Below are 26,066 nucleotides of genomic sequence, written 5' to 3' on the forward strand. Positions count from 1 at the left end.
TTAAATTGTGCATAATTATCAATACTCTCACATACAATTGGGGAAGGGGAAGGAGGGACACCAGATGAAGATTTGTTTTCATTGGTGAAGGAAATTCTTACTGAACAAATTCCCTCAACCAATGAAAATCAGCAAATGTTTTACAATTTAAAGACTCTTAAGAGAGTTGTCTGGATCACTGAGATATTAAGGATCCCACAGAATATATGTCAAAAACTAGACCTGATTCTTGGTCTTCATAAATACGGACAGCTCTCTCTCTACTCCCTTTGCCACATTGTCTCAGAAAGGATTTTTATTCCAGTAGCAGCCAGTTATAGTAAGAAAATTTACAGCAAATGTTTAGAAATGCTCATCAATTAATTCAACAACCAGGCATATTAAATGATGAAAAGATAACATGAGAACAAATATATACCCACAGTAAAAATATATGCAACATATTTATCATGATTTCTAAAAAGTAAAAAGTTGTATAAACCTAGACACCATGGAACAAGGAAATACTTTTCCTAATGTTTTAAACAAAAAAAATGCATTTTTCAGTTTTCTGTTCAATACTGATAGGAAGATAGAGAACATTATTAAAAACAATCTAGATAATTTGCCTACATTAAAAAGTTTTTACACAGACAAAACCATTGCAATAAAGATCAAAAGAAATGTAGGAAATTGGGAAACAATTTTTACAACTAATATTTCTGACAAAGGACTCATTTCTAAAATATACAGAGAACTGAGTCAATTTTTTTAAAAAAAGCAAGCCATTGACAAATGGTCAAATGATATGCAAAGGCAATTTACAGCTGAGGAAATCAAAGCAATCTATACACAAATATATATATATATATATATATATGAAAAATTGCTCTAAATCATTTATTAGAGAAATGCAAATTAAAGTATCTCTGAGGCACCACCTCGAACCTCTCAGAATGGTCATTATGACCAGAAAGGACAATGATCAATGTCGAAAAGGATGTGGGAAATCTGGGACACTAATAGATTGTTGGTGGAGCTGTGAACTCATCCAATCTTTCTGGAGAGCAATTTGGAATTATGCCCAAAGGGCAACAAAAATGTGCATACCCTTTATCCAGCAATACCACTACTGGGTCTATACCCCCGAAGAGATTATGAAAAAGGATAAAAACATCACTTGTACAAAAATATTCCTAGCAGCCCTGTTTGTGGTGGCAAAGAATTGGAAATTAAGTGAATATCCTTCAACTGGGGAATGACTTAACAAACTGTAGTATATGCATGTGTCATAGAACACTACTGTTCTATTAGAAACCAGGAGGGCTGGGAATTCAGGGAAGCCTGGAAGGATTTGTATGAACTGATGCTGGGTGAGATGAGCAGAACCAGAGGAACATAGTATACCCTGACAGCAACATGGTGGTGACAGTCAACTTTAATGGACTTGCTCATTCCAACAGTGCAACAATCAGGCACAATTTCGGGGTATCTGCAATGGAAAATACCATCTTCCTTAAGAATATGATTTCTCTCTCATCACATTCAACTTAGATCAATGTATACCATGGAAAACAACGTAAAGACTAACAGACTGCCTTTAGTGGGGGGTGAGGGGAGGGAAGCAAGATTAGGGGAAAAATTTGTAAAATTAAAAATAAATATCTTTCTAAAAAAAGGAATAAGAAAGCAAACATTTCTTTTCAATTATCAGAATGGCATCAATGACAAACCTAATATTCATATAAAGCTAAATGTAAATGGTCAAGAGTCACAGATTCAAAATCCAATGATATTCCATTCAAAGGAAATAATTAAATCAGAAAAATCTGAACACATTTTAAAATCAAACAGTAATCCAAAATTTACCATGCTACCATCAAATCACAAAAAAATAGAGAGGGACTAATGAAATAAGAAAAAATTACCAAAGAGAAAGAAAGGTATTATGTCAAAAAGTTCTGTGTGAAATGGCAATATAAACATTTTTAATAAACATGCATTTAGTTATTCTATATTTATATGAATTAATAAAAATATCATAATCTTAAGAGAAGAAACAGCTAAAATATCAATAAAAATGGGAGATTTAAAAACCTTTGTAAGAATATGACAAATAAATTGCTGAATTTAACAGAACAGTTGGCAGGACTGGAGAGTATTATAAACACTTAGGAGAGTAATATGGCAGTATTAAATGAGTCAGAAAAGCAATCATGCATTTTAACCTTTGGTATCTATATTAGCATTTTGTCCAAAACAGAATCATAAAAAGGGGAAGAGGGAGGGCACAGAAGGATATGTCTGTACAAAAATATTCCTAGTATATTTTTAATGGTTAAAAAAAGGCAACAGCCATATATCCAATAAATAAGAATGGATACATGATGGTATATTAAGATCATGCAATGAAATATCATTCAAAAAAAGGATAATACAGAGTACAATGAAATATAGAAAAACCTAGATGGCATGGACCAAAGTGAAATCAGTAGAATCAGAACTATACACAAGCTAATCATAATTATTAAAATTTATACCAAAAAAGGGAAAAATAGAACTTGAAGTAGACATTAAAAGAGTAATAATAATAATAATAATAGTTACAGTACTAACAAGTAGTAGTCAAAAGCATTCTAAAGTTTGCAATTCTATCCTTACCACAACCATGAGAAGCTATTAATCATCCCCATTTTTCAAATAAGTAAACTGGGGTACACAGAGGTTAAATGGCTTGCCCAGGGTTCAAAAACTAGTGTTTGAGGCTAGATTAGAATTCAGGTCTTTTTGACTTCAGATCCAAGGCATGCAAGGAGGGTTCGTTTTGGTTTAAATTTGTGCATGTCTACAGTGCTAAAAAAAAAAATTTTTTTAAATAAGGTTTTTTTTTCCCAGAGAAAGTATGGACTTTGAACAAAGACTATCACCGTCAAATTAGGGGGGGAAAGCGTTATATTATTATGTAATTTTACTATCTCATAATTTATTTTTCTTCCTTAAGGTATGATTTCTCTGTCATCACATTCAACTGAAATCAATGTATAACATGGAACCAATGCAAACACTAACAGAATGCCTTCTGTGGGGGGTGGGGGGAGGGAAGCAAGAATGGGGAAAAAATTGTAAAACTCAAAATAAATTAATTTCTTTTAAAAAAAGGGTTTTTTGCAAATTTCCTTTCTTGTCATCTTTGTCATTCCATGGGTGTGAGATGGCATTTCTCAAATTAGTGTTAATTTGGAGTAGTTTTTCATGTGGTTTATAGATAGCTTGAGTTTCTTCTCTTGAGAAATGTTTGCTCATGTTTTTATACCATTATTTATCAGCTGGGAAATTGACTCTTTTTAATTGATTTCATCAGTTCCTTATAAATCACAGAAATGAAGTCTTTATCAGAGAAACTTACTACAAAGATTTTTTTCTCTTATTTATTTCACTTTTAATTTTAACTTTATTAGAACTGTACAAAACCCAGTTTAATTTTATGTAATCAAAATTATCCATTCTATCTTTTGTGATCCCCTCTATTCCTATTTTAGTCATGAACTTTCCTCTTATTTCTGGATCTGAGAGGTAATTTTTTCCCCCATGCTCTCTAATTTGTTTATGATATGATATTTTATATCTAAGTCATATACCCATTTGGAACTTCTTGTTGTTCAATTATTTCAGTCATGTCTGACTTTTCAGGACCTCATTTGAGGTTTTCTTGGCCAAGATACTGTAATGGTTTGGCATTTTCTTCTCCAGCTCAGTTTACAGATGAGGAAACTGAGGGAAAAAGAATAAAGGGACCTGCCCAGAGTCAAACAGGTAGTAAATGTCTGAGGCCATACTACAATTCAAGAAGATGTTTTCCTAACTCCAAGCTTGATGTTCTATCCCCTATATCACCAAGTTGTGTATTTGGAACTTATCTTTATATAAATTACGAGATATAAGAGCAAAGCAAATATATTAATGGAGTGTTGGTGAATTTGTGAGTGGGTACAACCATTCTGGAAAGAAATTTAGAATTACAGAAAAAGTTGCTAAACAGTGTGTGTCCTTTTGACCCAGGTATACCACTGCTAGAGTTCCAAAAGAGATCAAAGGAAGAACAAAAAGTTCTTTATATTTATTGCTTTCAGCAGTTCTTTTTTCTGATGGCAAAAAAAATAAACAAAACTGGAAACAAGCCAGATATTCAGCAATTAAGGAGTGGCTAAATAAGGTGTGGTATATAAATGTGGAGTATTACTATGTTGTAAAAATTGAGGAAACAGATACTTTCAAAAAGATGCTAAAAGCTATATGAACTGATAAAGAGTGAAGAAACGAAACACACACACACACACACACACACACACACACACACACCTTAACATTAAGTAAATGGACAATTTTGAGAACTTTTATAATCATTTATAAACTGATAAAGAATAAAAAGAAAAGAATCAGGAAAACAATTCATATAATAACAACAATGCAATCAAAACAAATAACTTTAAAAGTTGGAAGAACTATGATCAATACAATGAACATTCATGAATCAAGAAGTTGGATAATAAAATATTCTTTTCATGACTTGGGGTCATCTGGGCAAAGATACTACAATGGTTTGCCATTTCTTTCTCCAACTCAATTTACAGATGAAGAAAGTGAGGATTTAAGGAAAGATTTAAGGACTTGAATAAAATATACATATTCTTTAACACAATGACTAGAGGAATTTGTTTTGTTTACCTATGCATATATTGTGAGTAATGTTTTTTCAAAAAATTAAGGGTATGGGAAGAAAAATAGATTTCTGTTCACTCATTTTTTTATTTTTTAAGTTTTTGCAAAGCAATGGGGTTAAGTGGCTCGCCCAAGGCCACACAGCTAGGTAATTATTAAGCGTCTGAGGCCGAATTTGAACTCATGTATTCCTGACTCCATGGCTGGTGCTCTATCCACTGAGCCACCTAGCCGCCCCCGTTCACTCATTTTTAATAGAGATATGGGGATTACTACAGATGTAGAGGGCTGCCCTCATTTTGACATGACACTGTAAGTACTAATATTACTTAACAGTTCTACTTTATTGTAAAAAATTTCTCATGAAGAGGAAGATCTATAAATGCAATTTAATAACAAAATATATCAACAAAACTTACAAAAATGAAAAGGCTAATGTTTTAATGTAGAATTTTATTCTTTAGTATGAATATTTGCTACATAGTTGCTCTATGATGACTTATAAAATTAATAATTTTTGATAAATGTAAGGAATAGTGGTATATATTAGTTCATTGGTTTTAATAGATCAACTAATATAGAAAGGTAAAGATCACAAATCTGAGCAGGCTAGAAAGATAAAACTATCTGAATCTCAAGAAATACAAGCTACTTTAAAATTTACAAGAGGTTTTGTGTGTGTGTGTGTGCACACAGATCCCTTTTTACCATTGGCAACTTTATTCATATTTATGAATCTTTGCAACACAAAGATTTAGCCAGTGTCAATGACATTATATTCATTCAACTTATATAAAAAAGACAGAAATGCAATTTCTTAGGACTAGGATGAGTAGCCAAGACCATATGACTGGTACATCTCTGCCCCCTAGTGGCAACATCTCAAAACTTCAATTGTATAACTGAATAATAAAAAGGAGCAATTACAAAAAAATAGGATGTGCAGTGCTTTTAGGTTTTATTTAAAGACTTACTTTCCCAACTTGAAGATATGAAGCACTAAATTTGTCACAAACCCCAAGAAAGGGTTACAAATAAAAAAGAATTTCTTACAAAACTTTCAAGAACATCTAGAGATGCAATGGAAAGAGGGTTGGGCACAGGGTAAAAACATGGGCTAGAAAAATAGCTCCACTGCTTATTCCTCATGTGACCTTGACCTTAGTCTCTCTCTAGGTCTTTTTTTTTCATCTGTAAAACAAAGACTGGAACAGATGGTCTCTTACTCTATAACCCTATGATTCTAGAACAATTGTGCACTTTTGGCATAAGACCAACTATATACATATACATATACATATACATATACATATACATATACATATACATATACATATACATATACATATACATATACATATAGTTATATACACACATATATACATATTTTATGCAAAGGTATACAATATGCATATATAATACACTATATATATATATGTGTGTGTGTGTGTGTGTGTATACATACATTTATACATCTCCAAAAGACAAAGACATACATCTATATTCTGAGTCAAATAGGCAAACTATAGGATTAGCTATATAAACACTAACATAAAAAATTATGAACTAATTAAGAAAGTGCCCCTATTGAAAGTATATGCTATTTGGATTTTGAGAGGGCATATATATTTTTACAATGTCTTGTTTCCTAAATTTTATAATAAATTCAGAAGCTGTTAATTATTCTTGGTCTCGGAACAGAGATTAAAATTAACTATTTGCCTCATTCAAGCACCTACTTCTGGGAAAAAAAAATCATTCTTCACTTATCAAATCTAATTACTTAAACCAGGAACTGCAACCCAAATATCAGTAACATTTCTTAGCCATAAAAATGATCTATTAACTATATTTTCCCTCTGGACAAAACAAAACAAACAAAAAGAACAGGAACCACTTTTCTATTAAAGGTTGCTATCAGTACAAAAATAACATTCTAGAGAAAATTATGGTATAATCATAATTATTTTGTAATCTGATAATTACCCTAACATTTCCTTCAAGATTTCTTTGAGCTCCATTACAATTCATCTTTTCTAATCTCACTAGGACTGTGACCAAAAAGCCAAGGAACTGGATATCAGAAATTCTAGTTCTACATCAACCAAACTATGGGAAATTCATGAAGTTTAGCCTCTTTAAACTTTGTTTCCCTCATCTGTAAAATCCTCTGTGGGACGACTATAGGAAGTTCATGATAATTGATGTTCAGTATAACTTTTTTTTATAAATTGAAATTGTGTGGAAATTTCCTCCTCTAATTATCATCAGCATCTCATTTGTAATTGTGATCTGAAAGAGGGAATTAGGAATTTTTAAAAGGACTCCTCTTGGCCATGCAATCAGTCAAAGGCAGAACTTGAGTCCAGGTTTTCCTGACACCAAGCCTCATTCCTCTAACTACTGTGCAACACGGTCGCTCTACTTAGCATGCATGTGAAAGAAAATATAATAGTTAAGATGAATGCAATATTCATTCCAAAACTGCAAACTTGGATTTCTCTACTCAATGAAAATACACTCAAGACATTTCCTCCAGGAAAACACTATAGAACAAGAATGGTTGTGGTAAATTTTTGCCATCCTTCCTGGAATACCATATATTCAAAATTTATCCAGAGTATCAAAAAAAACCTCACAATGATGCTAAATAAAAAGCTATCAAATATCAGGACAGGGAATTATCAGGATAGCAAAATTCTCTACTAGACAATTAAAAGTAATAATAAATCCTACAATCTTGCAAATGAAATTTTTTAATTGTGTAAAATATCCTCAAACAAGGTGATGAATAACCTTCTAACTCACAAGAGAGTCAAAACAAAAGGAAATGGATATATTCTAAAAATTTCTCAGTCTTACTTCCTCCAATAATTTTGTGAGAAAATGAAAATGGAATATCAGCTTTTGTTCACAGTTCAAAGTTCACAGTTCACAGTTGAAAGAAACAATCTACTTTTTCCAATAAAATGGATTTTCCCAAAGGTCATATTCAACTAGATGTATAATAGTACATTAGAAAAGCTTCTTATATTTGATTCCTGTTTCCATATGACTTCCATATGATTCATATAAAACCTAATATTACTTCATTTTTCAACTAAGTTACAATATTGCTGTTTTTCAAGTTGTCATTTTTAAGCTCTCTTCTTTTTATCATTTTTACCCATGCATTTCTCATTGATTCACAAGAGTTGCCTAAAAAATGCTCCTAATTTACCGATTCTAAGAAATATGGGGCAAAATAAGAGCACATTCCAGAGCAAGATAAGTGAAAAATACTAAATAAACCTGGAATCTCTTTCCCCAAAACTCCATTTGAAGAACAGCTCTGGGACACATTCTTGTGGGTTACAAAATGAAAACATTAATGTGGGGCATCAAATTATACATCCACTATGCATTTAGAGTCCCCTATTCCAACTCTGAACTTCTAACCCTTACTTTACAATATGCCACTTGGAAAATACATTCAACATTATAATCACTGGGTTAGTTAGATAAGTCAGCTTCCAAGTAATTCTATCTCTCTAGTCTCCATCTATGCTATCAAACCCTTAAAAAAATGGGAGTGTGCAAAGAAAAGAGTGAGACAGACAGACACAAAGAAAGAAAGAGAGATAAGATGGATGGATGGATGGATGGATGAAAGAGTGACTTTCCATCTGAATGGCTGAGCAGCAAAAAATCCTTTGGCCACCTCATGTCCTCTATTCATCCTTCCTTTATCTCCCTCTCCCACTCTCCCCTGCCCCCTAAGCCTGGGGTTCCCAAAATGCATCCAGAAATTATATGAAACTTGGATTAGATTTTTTTTGTTTTTCAGTTCTTTTGAGTCATGTCTGACTCTTCATGATCCCATCTGGGGTTTTCTTGGCAGAGATACTGGAATCGTTTGACATTTCCTTCTCTGGCTAATAATACATATGAGGAAACTGAGGCAAAAGGGGTTAAGTGTTTTGCCCAGTCACACAGTTGCCAAGTGTCTGAGGATGTATTGGAACACATGAAGATGACTCAAGTCCAGAACTTTTTTTTTATTTAATATTTATTCTCATTTTGTACAAATACTGTTTTTAATACATTAATAAAATATTCTTGTTTAAGAGTAAAACAAATACCCCCTCCCCACCAGACTCACTTGAGCGATAAAGTAAAGGGGAGAGGAAAAAAATAAAAAAAAATAATAGTAATAATTGTAGGTATGATCAGGTGGCGCAATGGACGGAGCACAAGCCATAAGTACCCGAGCCCACATCCAGCCCCGTACACCCAACAATCACCCAGCCATATGACATGCAAGCCACCCAAACCCCACTGCCCTGCAGAAAACAAAAAGACGCAAAATAAAATAAAATAGTAATAATAGCAGGGGTGGCTGGGTGGCAGACAGAGTACTGGCCCTTGAGCCAGGAGCACCCGAGTCCCAATCCAGCCTCAGACACCCAATGATCACCCTGCTATGCGGCCCCAGGCAGGCCACCCAGCCCTATTTGCCCTGCACCACCCCCAAAATAATAATAATAATAAATGTGCTTCAGTCTTTGTTCCAACACCAACTACTCTGTCTTGGGTGGATCACATTCTTTATGATCAGTCCATCACAAAAGTTACTTCCATATTTTTCCACCACTACCATGGCTGATTGCAACTCCCTCCTTTTGTATTTCTCCACTACCATGTACTATATTTTCTCTCTCCTTTCACTCTGACTCTGCTGTAGGGTAGCTGAGTGGTGCAGCAGACAGATCCCCAGCTCTGGGGCCGACAAGGCCCCAAGCTCCCCTACCACCCCTTAGACCCAGCATCCACCTGGCCCTATGGTCCTGGACAGGCCTTCCAATCCCAGCCCCTTGCAAGAAGTAAAAAAGAAAACGTGTTATATCTGACCACTCTCCTCCCATGGTCCATCCTCTCCTCCATCACTCACATTCCCTCCCCTTCCCCCTGCCCCCCTCTTCTTACTCCAGATGCCTATACCCCATGGAGTATATATGCTGTTTCCTCTCCTAGCCACCTCTGATAAGGGCAAAGATTCCCTTATTCCCCCTTGCCTTCTCCCCTACCATATCATTGCAATAGCTCATTGTAATAAAGAAAAATATTGTTATATGAAATATCTTGGCCTATTCCCCCTCTCCTTTTTCTTTCTCCCATTACATTTCCATTTTTTCTATTGACTCCATTTTGATACCATATTTTAATCTCAAATTCATCTCTTGTGCTTCAACTTTAAAAGCTCTTTCTACCAGCTCTATTAACTGAGAAAGGTCATATGAGTATTATCAGTGTCATTTTTCTATACAGGAATACATGCAGTTCATCCTCATTAAGTCCCTCATATTTCCCCCCTCTCCTCCAATCTCCATGCTTCACCTGAGTCCTGTATCTGAAAATCAAACCTTCTGTTCAGCTCTGGCCATTCCAACAGGAACATTTGAAATTCCCCTGGTTCATTGAAAGTCCATCTTTTTCCCTGGAAGAGGACATTCAGCCTTGCTGGGTAGTTGATACTTGGCTGCATTCTAAGCTCTTTTGCCTTCCGGTATATTATATTCCAAGCCCTACGAGTTTCCAATGTAGTTGCTGCTAAGTCCTGTGTGATCCTGACTGCAGCTCCATGATATTTGAACTGTGTCCTTCTGGCTGCTTGTAATATTTTCTCTTTGACTTGGGAGTTCTGGAACTTGGCTATAATATTCCTAGGGGGCTGATTTTTTGGGATCTCTTTCTCAGGAGGATCTGTGGATTCTCTCCATTTCTATTTTGTCCTCTGCTTCTAGAATATCAGAGCAATTTTCCTGTAGTAATTTTTTGAAAATGATGTCAAGACTCTTTTCCTGATCATGACTTTCAGGTATTCCAATAATTTTTAAATTATCTTTCCTAAATCTGTTTTCCATATCAGTTGTTTTTTCAATGAGATGTTTCACATTTTCTTCTAATTTTTCATTCTTTTGGTTTTGAAGTATTGAGTCCCGGTTTCTCGGAAATTCACCAATCTCCCTGAGTTCTATTCTTTGTCTGAAGGATTTGTTCTCAGAGTTTTCTTATCTCTTTTTCCATATGGCCCATTTTGCTTTTTAAAGCATTCTTCTCCTCAATAATTTTTTGAACTGTTTTGTCCATTTGACCTAAGCTGGTTTTTAGCATGCTATTTTCTTCAGCAGTTTTTTGGATTTCCTTCACTAGGCTGCTGACTTCATTTTCATGTTTTTCCTGCATCTCTCTCTCCTTTCTTTTCCCAGTTTTTCTTCTAACTCCTTCATTTGATTTTCAAAGTCTTTTTTGAGCTCTGTCATAGCCTGAGCCCAATTTCTGTTTTTTCTTGGAGTCTTTAGATGCAGGAGCTTGTGCTTCCTCATCTTCAGACTGAGTATTTTGATCCTTCTTGGGCTCATAGATAATGTATTTCTCAATGGTGTTCCTTTTGTTTCTCTGCTTGCTCATTTTCCCAGCCTGAGCCTGGTTTTTGGGGTGCTTCCTGAGCTTTTGGGACACTCCCACAAGGGTCTCAGTGTGTGAGGCTCTGTCCTCCCTCCTGGTCTGTGAATGACCATAAGCATGCCCCTCTGCCACCTGGCTGATGTGGGGGTGGGGGGCTACTGTTCTATGGGGGGGCCTAGACTGTGATCAGGATCTGAATGTGGTCAGAACGCCAGAGTCCTGTTCCAGGGATAGAGGACAGAGCTCTGCAGTCTCTCTCTCTTCACTCCCCTCCCTAGGTTCAATGGGTTCATGTCCTGGGGGCTCCTGCTTACTGGCTCCTCCTGCTTCTGTTTCCTGGAACTCTGCTGCCCTGGCCATGCTGCTCACTGTGTGCCCTGAGGGCTGGGCTCCATGTGCTCGCTCTGGCAGAGGTCCCCCACTGTTCCCCCAATTTGTGCCTGGTGCTCCCTGGAGCATAGCTCAGGAGAATCCCCCACTGCTGTGAGCCGCGGCTCCCAGCACCCTGGGGCTGCCTCTGGGAGGCTGAAGTTCTTTCGCTCTGGCTCACCACCCCTCTGGCAGGCGGCCCCTCCGACCTCGGGGAGCAAAGCCTTTCTGCTCTTTTCCAGGCTACCTTGAGTAGGAGGAACTGCCTCTCTGGGTCCCTCTGTGGGTTCTGTCTCTCAAAAATTTAGTTAAGAGTCCTTAGTTTATGATTTTTATGAGAGAGCGCCTAAGACAGGATCCATTCTTGTCGCCATCTTGGCTCCGCCCCCAGTCCAGAACTTCTGACTCAAGCCCAGAACTCCATCTATTGTGTCATATTCCTTTTAGTAAAATGTAGAATCACTCTTTGAGATGCCCTGCTTCTAGAACCTCCAGACCTCCAGCTCTGTCTTCTAACCTTCAAATGTAATCTAAACCCACCAGCATTCATCAGCATCCCTGCCATAATTCTCTTTTGACTTCAGCTGAACTTTTCTTTTATGTATTGTCTCCCTCAATTAGAGAATGAGTTCCTTGAAAGCAGGGCTGTCTTGATTTTTCTAGTTTTCTATTTCTATTAGTAAAGTGCTTGATAAATGTTTTTTCATTAATTTATTATATAAACCTATTTCTGTCTTTAAACAGGAGTTTTGGTCCTCCAATTACAATGTACAAATATGATCAGAATTCACAAATTACTTAAGTCACTCAAGTGGAATATAATTTACTGTCTAATAAAATATAGTAGGTATAAAAATTGTTGAAGTGAATTCAAGTTAATGGTAAAGTTTTTGATCCTAACAACCCATGAAACAGTACCCTCATGATAACAAGAGTTTTTATATAGTTATGAATTTCAGCCTTTTAGTCAAAAGAAATTGAAATGAAAATAAACTTTATAAGTAACAGCTAACATATATAGTGCTTTAAATTTTGTGAAGAATTTTACATATTTACTCTTAACTGATCCTCACATAACTCTACAAAGTGTTAATCCTCCTTTTTACAGATGAGTAAACTGAAGTTAAGAGGCTTAGTAATTACCCAGAGACAAAGCAAAATTGAGTCTGAGGCAGTGTTTGAACTCAGGTCTTCCTTACTCTAGGTCAAGCACTATATATCCACCGAACCACATAACTGACTGGATACAGAACTAACACTGAAACTAAGGGAGGAAAAAGGAGATGGATAGAAGCTTAATTAGGGAAGTATCCCATTTCAAAGGATGACTCTGTAACAAGTCCATGGCCCACCATTCCTTATTTGCTCACAACAAACTATGCCAGTAAATGCTATCCTAAGAGAGGACAGAGAATTACAGAATTAGACAAGCAGGGACTTAATCTGTCATTGAGATCCCCCAGAAGTGACATGACTTGCCCTAGGTCACATAGGTAGCCAACTGTCAAGGAACAAGGACAGATCTGAGCCCAGTCTTCCTTGACTCTACTTTTCAAGTCCATTCTCTGGACAAAACTCATTATGGATGAAGGTCTTTATTCCTGTTTTAACAAATAGCATCTACTATTCCCATATCTGGAAATATCCCATATCCAGCAACTTCATTCCATAGCTTCACATATCACAATTAACTGAGAAAATCTACCTAAACTCCTAAAACAGTCTACCACCCTCATCACCTTCAAACGGGAAGAAAAAGATCCAGTTAAGAGCAGAAAAATAGGAGCAGACTTTTCTCCTTATCTTAATAAACTCAAAGTCTAATCTTACTTGTTTGTTCACTACATGGAGGATGGGTCACTGTATACAATTACTAGACTCTGAAAATTTCTACCATGGCATTTTGACAAAATTCCTACCAAAAAATACTTTGGTGTCCTAAAGAAACCCCTATAAGTAGAATTTTATCTTTCAAGAAATCTTTTCAACAAAAAGATTTTATGAATCATTCCATCATTTCCATTTCCAAATAAGAAAAATAAAGTACAATTTGATCTTCAATACTAAGAAAACAAGGGCAGCTAGGTGGCATAGTGGATAGAGCACCAGCCCTTGAGTCAGTAGGACCTGAGTTCAAATCCCATCTCAGACATTTAATAATTGCCTAGCTGCATGACCACGGGTAAGTCACTTAAACCCATAAATAAAATTTTTTGAACAAAGAAAACAATCCAAGCAAGTAAACACAGTCATGATTTACAGTTTAACAAGGCAATAAAATGAATTGATTTTGATTCTCACCTTGGTGTTGGCCATGTCCACAATATACTGATCTCCTTTCACACATTCCATTACTAGGAAGCCATCTCTGTCAAGCACTTTGGCCTGGGAGTTTCCAGACACCACAAGAATCACATCTCCTGTGCTGCTATACTGTAGTGATTTTATTTGGTGACTGTAAGGAAAAGAAAACACTCTGATGAAGAAAGATATTTTCAGGAACCTAAAGCCTCTTCTCTGATTTGAGAAAAGGGGAAATGTTCACCCAAAATAGCACCAAGCATGAGCTTGAAACCTTTGAGAGGAAAAAAAGTCTTTAAGAAAATTTCATATGGAATATACGGATAGAAAGCTCAATAGACAAGAAAAGTAAATAGGTGATTTTGGGTCTGACAGAATGCATTTTGAAGAATTTTTATATTTAAGTAAATAAATTTTCTGTTTAAATTTATAAAAGCTTTACTTTTTTTACATAGCCAACAACTTTTTTTTTTTTGTACTGAATCTGTAGATTTTGTTCATAATGGCAATTTGGAGTTAGAAAACTTTGTCCATCAATGAAAGTTGATGAAATAGAGAGTAATGATTGACTGAATAGAAATTCTGCAATTAAATACCTATAGGACCTTAAAAGGGTAAGATGTAAGGTATCAGAAAACTAAAAGGTTGGGGGAGATTAGGTTATATAAAGGGTTTTAAGGACTTTGAAATAGAAGAAGGAAAAACTTGTGGGAAGGAGAACAAGCAACAGATGTGAGGATAAGAGGCTGTCCACCAATGTTTTAGCAATAAAAAACATTAGGGACATATTTAAAAGATGTAAAAAAAAAACTAAAAATAGATGGGTCTTGGCAGCATAATGGACATGAGAGGTAAGAGAGAATGACAAATCAAAGATAATACCCAAGTTGCAATCACATTTGAGAATTCATTAGAGAAATTACAGCCCTTTCGATGACTCCAACCAATTTCCTGCTGCAAAAGAACCTCTATGGAGGATTTGAGAAACAACATGGCCAAGAATCACAAGAATGGAGCTCAATAGGCGACGTTCGCGTTCGGGGAGCGCAGAAGTTCGGCTCCTCCTGCAGGAAACAACCAGCACAGTCAACGAAAACATGCCTGCCCAACATCCAGCACTGACACCAGAGCAAAAGAAAGAACTCTCTGAGATAGCTCACAAAATTGTTGCCCCAGGCAAGGGAATCTTGGCAGCAGATGAGTCCACAGGTAGCATTGCAAAGAATCACACAGAATGAAAGAGTGTGGATGGCTCACAATTTTATGACTAAAGGGGATGCATACATCAATAAATACAAAGGACTATACAGATTAATTTGATTCCACTTTGAACTGGCAATATCTAGTTTTTACTCCATAAGAAAGCACTATTTAAGTAGCAATATTAAACTATCAAGATATGAAGTATTTATTAAACATGTACTACAGTATACTTACCATTATCTTGATGAATATGTATGTAAATGAAAGATAATAAACAGAGCTCATAATCAGGAGTTTATAAATCAATACCAAAAAATAAGTTCTATGTATCTAATAAGCCTCCTGGAAAATTAATTCTCCAAAGGAGTTGTTTTCTCATCAATATCAGTATTCTCCCTCAATTCACAGATTTCTTTCCAAACACATTTCATTTACTTATGCAACTCTTTAGGCAGAAGTTGAACTGCCTGATTCCAAAAAGATATTTTATTGTAAATCAATAATAAATCAAAATTGTCAAACCATGAGATCAAAGGAACAATAGTCATAATAAAAATTTAAGTAGAAAAAAAAGCAATAGAACAACAATCTTTAAAAAAAAAACCATATTTTAGCATTCTTCTCAGTTCCTGAGTCAGACTAGGGCTTTCTCTAAATATTTTTATTGTGTCCAGACAACTGACAAAGGAACTTTATATAAAGAAGTTCCAGTGTGGAAACTCCCTCCACAGACGCAGATCAGCAACTAATCCTTAAGTTTTAGAAAGTAGTCTAAGGTATTTAAAAGTTAAGTGCCTTGCTCATGGTCATACAACCAATAAATCTTCAAAAAAGGACATGAACTCAATTATTCTTCATTTTATATATTGTGCCAAATTTGTTATGTGCAAGTATATATACACGATGACATAAACGCACACTCGCATAATGGATACATATATTCATAAACAAAACCATATATGTACATATATACTTATTTGTCACATTGTTTTTCTCTCTAAACACATTAGCCAGACACCTGCTATTCAAGAATTACACATTGTCCATTACTTGTGAAATTCTGAAATTGTAGCTGACAGTCTCAAATTAACAGCACTTCAAAAAGCTACTTCCCCAGTGGTGAGATTCACTGCATCAATTCCAAAGGCAATGACAACTTAAGGGAAGCTCTTAGTGCCCTAAGCAATTAGTCATAAAAAGTGGTTTCATCAAGATAGAAAAGATCAAAGCAGCTCAAGTAGCCTAAGTTGCAAAATATTTGTTTCACTTAGGAGAGAAGCTCAGAAAGGGAGAGGCAGATCTAACATCAGAGCACAGAATGAGTTTTAGGAGATCCCAAATGGAACAGAGATGTCCCTAGGAGCTGTAGGAAGGATGTCATTTGGTAAAGTTTTTGATCTAGTTCTTGAATTTAAATCAGTATCACTTGAAAAAGTTGAACAAAACAAGTACATGTCAAAACAATCATAACTATGAGTTAAGGGGGGGAAATAATGTACACATAGACAGAATCATTAATAAAACTACTATGTGAAATGGTAAATTACTGAAAAAATAGAAGTCAGATTATTGAGTATATCCTTCCTAACAGTTATTATTACTAATATATATTGATTGCAAAGTAGATAAACATAGATTCTATTCAAGATATTTTAGTTTTTTTTTTCAGATCAGGAAAACCTGAGTTCAAATTAAGCTTCAAAAACTTACTAGCTAAGTGACTCAGGTCAAGTCATTTAATTCAGGTTCTTGACCTCTAAAATGAGAATATAATAGTCCCAAGGTTACTGTGAGGACCAAATGAGAGGTTTGTAAAACATTCTGCAAACTCTAAAGTATTATATTATTATTAGTAGTAGTATTATTAGTATTAGTATTACTACTACTACTACTACTACTACTACTACTACTACTACTACATCAGATTTTACATCATGCCTCTATTTTGTTATTTCCCATTTTCTCTATTTCTCTACAAGGTCTTTAGGCTCCACGTGCAAGCATGCAAACACACATAAACCTAATGATCCCTCTGTCACCTCCTCCTTAACTGCACAGATCACAAAATGAAAAGGATAAGATCAGAAGTCATTAGATTCAAGGCTAAAGAGAATTGCTATCATATGCTATCATATCAGTTTCTCAAATTACTGACTAAACAACCAATATTGTGATCAAAGAGAAGAAAGAGAACACCAATCTAACAGTAACCAAGAGTCATATGGGAGTAAACGAATGTAATCTAAAGCAGTAAGACTAATATGAATCCAAAGGATTAGTGACATTACACAATTCTTTCTATGAAGTTCTTCCTGGGGAGGAGGAAGGTAGAGAGTGAGGAGTCATTTTTAAAGCATGTGCTACCCAGCTAGCAGAACAAGCTGGGACATGCATTGCAGATAAATAAATACAGCTGTTCAGGGCTGTCACTTGAGGCTCAAGAGCCACAGAATCTCATTACAGTTACTTTGACCTCACCATATGAATTATTCAATATTGGGAGCAAATCACTACTACCAATCGAAACTTAGTTCCTAAAACATTGTAAAAGAAGGTATACATATGAGGCTTTGTTTCTATCATACTGGTGAAAATTTTCAGTCTTTCTACTCTCAGTCAGAAACTGAAAAAAAAAAAAGTGTTTTCTGAAAACATGCCTTAGGCCCATATACTATATTCTTATCCAGGTAGAGAAACAACAATTTGAGGAAGTTAGGCAACAAGCATCTATTAAGCCTCTGTTATGTGCCAGGCACAGTGGGAAAACAAAGAAAAACCTATCCTTCCCCCCAAAATTCAGTCCCTACTCAATGGTTTACAACAATAAAGGATCCCAAGTTATAAACATACTACAATTCCTTATTTAAATATATTCCAAATATACAATATGTATTAGTTACAGATAACTAATATTAGTAAAGAAAACATTGAATTTGATTCAAAAAGCAAAAGTTTCCATAAAATAATTAGAAAATGTGTCTCATGACAAATTTGTGCCATAAAGAAACTAATAAATATGCAATAAGCTTCCCTTATTTGGCAGAAAAAATGTACAAAGTACATATTTGATATACAAAATAAGATGTAGTCAACGAAAACTTCAATTCTAACCCAAGATGAAATATTTTCTTATTTACAGTATAAATTTATGTTTCTCATCTTAATTGGGTCCTCACTGGAGCAGATAGGTGGCAAATGGATGGAGTGCTGGATTTGTAATAGAAATACTCATCTCCCTAAGCTCAAATCTGGTTCAGATACTTACTAGATATGTGACCCTGAGCAAGTCATGTCACCCTGTTTACCTCAGCTTCTTCATCTTTAAAACAAGTAGGAGAAAGAAATGGCAAACCACTCCAATATCTTTGCCAAGAAAATTCCAAATTGAGTCACAAAGAGTCAGATACAACTGAAATAAATGAACAAAATGATTCCCCTATTCTACTCTCCACAAAAGCTATCCCAAACATTTTCAACATTTCTGAAGTATTCTACAGATCTCCCCCTCTCAGCTGAATTTATCTATTTTACTGATATCACCCTGAACTCCTCCCCCTTCTCATCATCCATCACTTCCCACTTTCTCCCCACTTCTCCCTTCCCCCAGTTTGGAGAAGACCAGCCCATGTAAATCTCTCCTAACTTCTCTAAAAGATCTCTTCAAGCTTTCTAATTTTTTCCTCCTAGCTACTGGTTCCATTCCTAATGACATCAAGGAAACCCAAATCTCCCCCATCCTTGGGAAAAAAAAAACTTTCACTGCATTCCCTCAAGTTATCTCAAGTTATCACTTTCTATTTCTTCTCAACCAAATTCCTGGAATGACATCAGCACTCAATTTAAACTACTCTTTCCAATGTTACCAAAATCTCCTAATTGTCAAACCTGAAGATGTTTTCTAGCCTCACTCTACTTGACCTCTCTGCTGCATGGCATTGTGGACTACCATGCTTTCCTTGAAGATTCTCTCTTCCGTTACTCCTATCTCTTTGCTCCTTCTCTTAATTCTTTACTAATTCATCATTCTTAACACGTTTCCATATGTGTGAGAATAAGACTGGATTCTGCACTCTTACTAATCAACTTCTTCTGGTCACAATCAACTAAGTGTTTCATTATAATTCCTAGCACAATAATGTATAGATGTATAGATAGATAGATAGATAAATAGATAGATAGATATAGATATATATGAGGAGTCATTATTAAAGCATGTGTTACCCAGCTAGCAGAACAAGCAGGGACATGCCCTGAGGACACACACACACACACACACACACACACACACACATATAATATATATATATGCCTTTCTTCATTTGATTGTAAGATTTTTATGCCCTAGTACATGGTCTATTCTGGAATAGATGCCATGTAGTTCAGAGAAAATGGTATATCCTTTTCTATTTTCATTCAGTTTTCTCCAGAGGTCTATCATATCTAAGTTTTCTAAGATTTTATTCACCTTCATAAACTTCCTTCTTGTTTATTTTGTAGTTAGACTTAGCCAGTTCTGAGAGAGGGAGGCTGAGGCCCCCCATTATTATAATTTTACTATCTATCTGTCTCCTCATAATTCATTCAATTCCTTCTCTAAGAATTTGGACACTGTATAACTAGGTACATATATGTTTAATAAAGATATAATCTCTTTGCCCATGGTGCCTTTTAAGAAGATGTAGTTTCCTTCCTTATCCCTGTTTTTTTTCCTTATCCCTTTTAATGAGATCTATTTTTGCTTTTGCTTTCCCTGATGATGATCAGTAAATAATTCCTGATTTTTTTACTTCTACTGAAGGATAATATATTTTGCTCCAGTCTTTTACATTTACTCTATGTGTGTCTCTCTACTTCAAATGTATTCTTGAAAACAGTATAGTGTAGAATTCTGGTTTTTAATCCATTCTGCTAATCACTTCCATTTTATGAGAAAGTTCATGACATTCATATTTACAATTAAGGTAACTAATTTTGTTATCGTTTCCTCTTTGTAATTTTCTTTCCTTTCCTTTCATTCCTCTTCACCAATGTTTTGCTCCCTTTCCCCTTTAACTTTTCTTTTAAATTTTAACTTTATGTTAACTTTCACTTTTACATTCACCTTCCCTTTCAACAGTCCCTTCTTCCCTTTTCTTTCCCTTTGCCTCCCTATTCCCTGAAAGGGAGGATAGATTTTTAAACACAATTGGAAATGGATGCTATTCCCACTCTGGGCCAAATCTATGGAGTAGGATTTATTCAGTATTCACAACCTCCCTTCTTTTGCTCTACTATAAGTATATACTATAATATTACCCACTAATGCCTAGTCCTCTCCTAGTATAGTGCTTCTTTTTATGTTTTTATTATTTTAACACTGTCTTGTACTTACATCCCCTTTGTCAACATTTTATCAGACCTGATAGAACTACTACTTTTAAAGATTGATAAGTCAATTCTGATTTAATTATGTATACAGCTCTAAGTATGCTAAGTACTGGAACTTTAGAATTGATTGTAAGATAGAGGATACACTGGCACAGGACAACCCAGCATAGGGTGCCCTCATCAGAGAAATGAGTTCAATGAGCAAAGTAGAATTAAAGTAGCTCAAAGGAAATGTGATACATAAAATACCTAGCATCTCAGGTACTAGACAGAATTATTTATGCCTTACCTGTGGTAGAGCATCCTGAGCTCATATTGGTCTAATCACCCACAGTTGAACACACACTATAATTTGTCTCAAAAATAGTGGTGTTGTTTTGGTTTTCTTCAATAATGAAGGACAAGAACCAACCATACCTATATCCTCTAAGTACAATCTCTTCAACTATATTCAATCCTTTAACTATCCTAAGAGAAATATAATTCTCAAGAGATACAAGTGAAGGGGGTGGGGGGAGGGGGAGGGATTGCAAAATTCAAAACCTTACAAAAAAATGACAGGTAGAAACTACTATTGCATATAACTGGAAGACAAAATATTTATATAATAAAAAAAGAGAGAAAGAGATACAAGTTTTAATTTCCCTTGTAGGGTTGTATACAATTTAACATTCTTGACTATCATTTGTTTTTTTTCCCCTTTCCATTTACCTTTTTATGTATCTCTTGAGACTTGTATTTGAAAATCAAATTCTCTGGTCAGTTCTGGTATTTTTTATCAGAAATTTTGAAAGTTCTCTATTTCTCTAAACAGCCATATTTTCCTCTGACAGAATGTGCTGAATTTTGCAGGATAGTAAATTCTTGATTTTAATCCAAAGACTTTAGCCCTCTGAAATATCATATTTCAGGTCCTCTGATCCTTTTATGTTGAAGTAGATAAGTCCTGTTTAATTCTGACTGTGCTTACATTGTATTTAAATTGCTTCTTTTGAGTTGCTTGCAGTACCTTCTCCTTTATTTGAGAATTTTTGGAATTTGGCTATGATAGTCCTTGGAGTTTTTAATTCTGGAGTCTCTTTCTGGAGGTGCTCTGTATACTCTTTCAAGAAAAATGTTGTCTTCTTGATCTAATAAAATTGGATGGTTTTCCTCTCTTTTTTTAACATTTTATTGTATTCCTTTCCAGATGGTCAATTTGAGCTTAGATGAGTTATATTCCTTTTCCAGTTTGTTGATTTTATTTTTTTTTGAAGAATTAAATTCTTTTTCCAGTTGGTTATTTTTACTTTTAAAGGAATTGATTTCTTTAGTCAATTTTCCATAATTTTCCTGCATGGTTCTCATTTCTTTTTTCCATCTTCTTCCTCTCTTCTTTGGTTTTTTAACATTCTTTTTCAAGTTGTTCTATGAGGTTATGGATTAGAATCTAATTTTTAAACTGCTTTGAGATTTCCCATGTAGGCAATGTGTCACTGCTTTCTTCTGATGAGATGGCATTTTTATTATCTCCGTCTTCATACTAGCTTTCTATGGTTAGTGCTCTTTTAGTTTTTTTATTCATTTTGATTGTTTAGCTCTGTTCCTGGGATATGGGGAGAATAGCCTGAGTTTTTGTGCAGGGGGGGTAGGGGTATAATCCCTGGCTTACTGCTGCCAAGATGTTGCCTCTTCAGCCCAGACATTGCCTTTGCAGAGGTTTGTTCCTCCTTTATATTCAGACTCTTCCTATGTATGCAATAGTTTGTTCCCAACCAAGTCCTGTCTTTTGCCCCTGTGTTCTCAGGTTCAGACTTTGTCTAGATTGGGACCATCCCTGCTGGCTTGCCATCTAGCTCCCAGGACCTGTGCTGCCATCTAGCTGCTGGGACTTGTGCTGCAATGTAGCTAAAAGTCTCCTGCTGGTTTTCCCACTCTCCCTCCTAGCTAGACTTTACTTCCCCTTTTCCCCACAGAAGAGACAGACCTTCACTTAAGATCCTTTACATGATGTCTACAGTTGAAAACTTGTTTTGGTCTTTTTTTTATGATATCTGTAGCTTTTATGTCCTTATAGAGGTTTCATTTAACATTGTTTAGGGAAAAGTTCCAGGAGCATACTAGCTTCAAGCAATCAATTTGGCTCCACCTCACAAGTGCCAGATGACCATTTTAAACTGAAGTCTCAAAAGATGTATCAAACTCAATCTATCTAAAGTAGAATTCACTATCAATTTCCCCCAGAACCCAAATCTCTTCCAAGCTTAACTATTTGTTCAGAAGTCATCACTATCTTTCCAATCACTCTCATTCATAATTCTTGATTCCATATTCATTTACAATGAAATGCAGTATCTCCCACACCATTCTACCACACCTGAACCTATTCTATTTGCGCAGTCACCATATTAGTTCAGAAGCTCCACGTCTCACAGCAATTCTTTCTATAGCCTGACTTGAGACACTCCTTCCACATAGCTGCCAAAGTGATTGTCTTCAAAGATCTATGTCACTCTTGTACTGAATAAATCCCAGAGATCCCTTTATTGCTTCTAACATAAAATATAAATTCTTCTATTTAGTTCTTCAAACTCTAGCCAATGCTATCTTTTCAGCATCATTTTATATTAATTTCCCTCCATTACAAACTGAGCTCCAGGGAAACCGACCTTCTTTCTCTTTTTTCTCTCACACACAAGAATGCATCTACTATTTCCTTGACTATACAAGGACCTATTTCTACACTTAAAATGCATACCTTCATCACCTCCATCTCACAGAATCTTTCAAAATAGCTCAGGCACTATTTTGTTAATTCATCTATTTCCTTTTCTAATCCCATTCAACCACAAGTATACTCCTTCCTTATTTAGTCTTTCACTACCTCCTGTTAAATTTATTCACTGTATATTTACTATTTAGATATTATACAATGGTGTGTAATTTTTACAATGTAGTTTATCTGGGAATTTATATGGTAGAGACAGAAGCATTTTAGCTTAACCTGCCCAAAACATCTCATCAACAAAGATTCAGAAAATGCACAAAATTGAATTCTGAAGGGGAAAACCAAGAAAAAGTCACAATGATTCATTTTTCCAGTTCAGAGCAATTTAGGGAGCAGAGGTGTCTGTGGACATTAGAGATAGGGCCTAATCAAGAGCACTCAAGATAGCATGGAGCATGCCAGATCATAGACAGAGAAAAAGCAAATATAAGACACCAAGGGAGAAGCTAAGGGGCAGAAAGAGATTCCACAGAATTCCTGAAGCACTGGGTACAGAAACAAGCCCCATCTTACAATTCTGCAACCCATCATCCACTTTTCAGGTCAGAAATCTGAGACAGAAGAGTGACTGTGGGCATGGGTCCTCACTGTATCATGAACAAGAAACAAATTCTTGAAGCAAACAGTAGTTGTGTAAATCTGACCATAGGAACAGAGCACGGGTACAGTTCTAGCCACCAGTCCAGTGTGAAAGATGTAGTGGAAAAACTATAGCTAATGTCCAGACACCTCTTCTCCCTAAATTAAAGGGAAATTAGCAATTCAGGCGTTCTGAATTAGTTTCAAGTACCCAGGAACCCCTTTCCCACTTTAATGAGACCATTTCCTCAAGTTCAGAAGTAGTCTAGTAAAACTTCAAAACAAGGATAAGTCAACAGACTCAAACCTGGGTAAAGAAGTTGAAGAGCTCATAACAGGAGTGTAGTGAACAGATATCACCCAAGATCTCATGATTTTGGGAATACTAAAAGTCTAAATTGTGAAAGCAGCAGACAAACATCATAGGATAGAAGCTCAAGTCAAATATTCTACCTAATCTCATTCCTCAGAAGTGTCCTGAACCCAGTACTAACAAAGTCCAAAGTCTGAAAGAAGGGGGCAACAGTGAACAAATACACCAAAAAAAAATCCAAATAAAAAGACCTATTACAGCAACAGGGAAGCTCAGGAGAAGAAATAACACAATTTGGACACAAGTCTAGCAAGAATTCCTAAAAGAGTTAAAAGAAGCATTTTTTAAAAAAAGACCTGAAAAGGATTTAAATAATAAATGAAGAGGGCAGCTAGGGGGTGCAGTGGATAAAGCAGCAGTCCTGGAGTCAGGAAGAAAGACCTGAGTTCAAATTCAATCTCAGACACTTAACAATTTCCTAGCTATGTGACTGTGGGCAAGTCATTCTTAACTCCACTCTCTTAAATAAATTTAAAAAAAATTTAAAAAACAATGAGAGTGGCAAAGGAGAAATGGAGAAAGAAGGAAGAGCTAAAAATGAAAGCCATAAAAATAAATTCAGTTTAAAAAAAAAGGTACAAAAAACACTAAAGAGGGCAAACATCAACTGCTCATGGATAGACCGAGCTAATATAATAAAGACAATTCTACCAAAACTAAACTATCTGTTTAATACCCTATTAATCAAAATTCCAAAAAAATTACTCTGAGTTAGAAAAAGTGGTAAGTAAATTCATATGGTATCTGATAAAGGAGTTTAGGTTTCGATTCAATCCTACAAAATGACACGTTCACAAAAACAAAATTAAAAAGAGTATATTTAATAAAGTGATTATAAAACAGGTAGAAATAAATCAGTTTTACAGGAAAAGTAGCCAATAAGTCTCAATATAATGAAAAGAAGAGCAAAGCCTACAAAAAGATAAGATATTAAAAGAAACCATCATCAATCGGGGGAACACCAACATCTCAATCAACAGCAACTAGGGAGTCCTGGGGATACAGCCTTCAGAGTCATGATTGGGTAACATCCCAGGCAAAGCATCCTTTCCATAGGTAAAACTCGAAAGTGCTGCTCAATGCTAAGACTTTTAAAGGGTCTCAGACAAAGGTGGCACACTGCCAATAGGCTTATATAAGTTTTTTTAGCACTTAATCAGGACATGTGAAGAGTATGCGCATGACCATGTGAAGAGTACGTGCATGACCTGGGAAGACTCACAGTCAAGGTTCAGAAATTAATTAAACATTGAACCTCTAGGCGGGTAGCCAGCCCTCCTAGGATTCAACCTCCAGGAATGGCGAGAGGGAGTATCTGTAATACGCAAAGGCAACCAAGTTCGTACAAAGGTAATGGGGGACCTTGGGTGATGGAACTAGCATATGGCCTTGACCAGGATCAGAATAAGTATTAACCCTTCATATAAAAAAATAAAAAGTCAAGAATTTTCAGAGATTCAATGAAAAAAAGTGCAAAAGAAGGTGACTTAGTACTACCAGATCTAAAATTATATTATAAAGTATCAGTCATCAAAACTGTCTGGTATTGGCTAAGAGACAGAGTGGTAGAGATTAGAGGAAAAGACTAGGTGCAATAGCAGGAAACAATTATAGTAATTTGCTGTTTGATAAACCCAAAGAGTCCAGCTATTCGGATAAAAACTCTCTGATAAAAACTGCTGAGAAAATTGGAAGTTAGTATGGAATAAACTTGGATTAGATCAACACCTCACAACCTATACCAAGATAAGATCAAAATGGATACAGGATTTAGACGTAAAAAAACAATATTATAAGCAAACTGGAAGACCAAGTAGTAGTTTACCTGTCAGATCTATGGAAAGGGAAGCAGCTTATCAGATCTATGGAAAGGGAAGAAGCTTATGACTAAGGAAGAAATGGAATTCACTAAAAACAAACTAGATGATTTCAATTACATTAAATTAAAAAGTTTTTGCACAG

The 26,066-nt window shown here is 35.5% G+C and overlaps 1 protein-coding gene across 2 annotated transcripts in view; it reads right to left on the reverse strand.

The window, feature by feature from the left end:
• Positions 1–26,066, reverse strand: part of WDR70 (WD repeat domain 70) — a 333,335-nt gene that overhangs the window by 229,251 nt on the left and 78,018 nt on the right. For both annotated transcript variants that reach the window (XM_074202580.1, XM_074202579.1), the window contains one exon: positions 13,816–13,969. In XM_074202580.1, coding sequence (XP_074058681.1) covers positions 13,816–13,969 — 154 coding nt within the window. The remainder of the gene's footprint in view (positions 1–13,815; positions 13,970–26,066) is intronic.

The sequence above is a fragment of the Macrotis lagotis genome, chromosome X (genome assembly GCF_037893015.1).
Source record: "Macrotis lagotis isolate mMagLag1 chromosome X, bilby.v1.9.chrom.fasta, whole genome shotgun sequence".
NCBI lineage: Eukaryota > Metazoa > Chordata > Mammalia > Peramelemorphia > Peramelidae > Macrotis > Macrotis lagotis.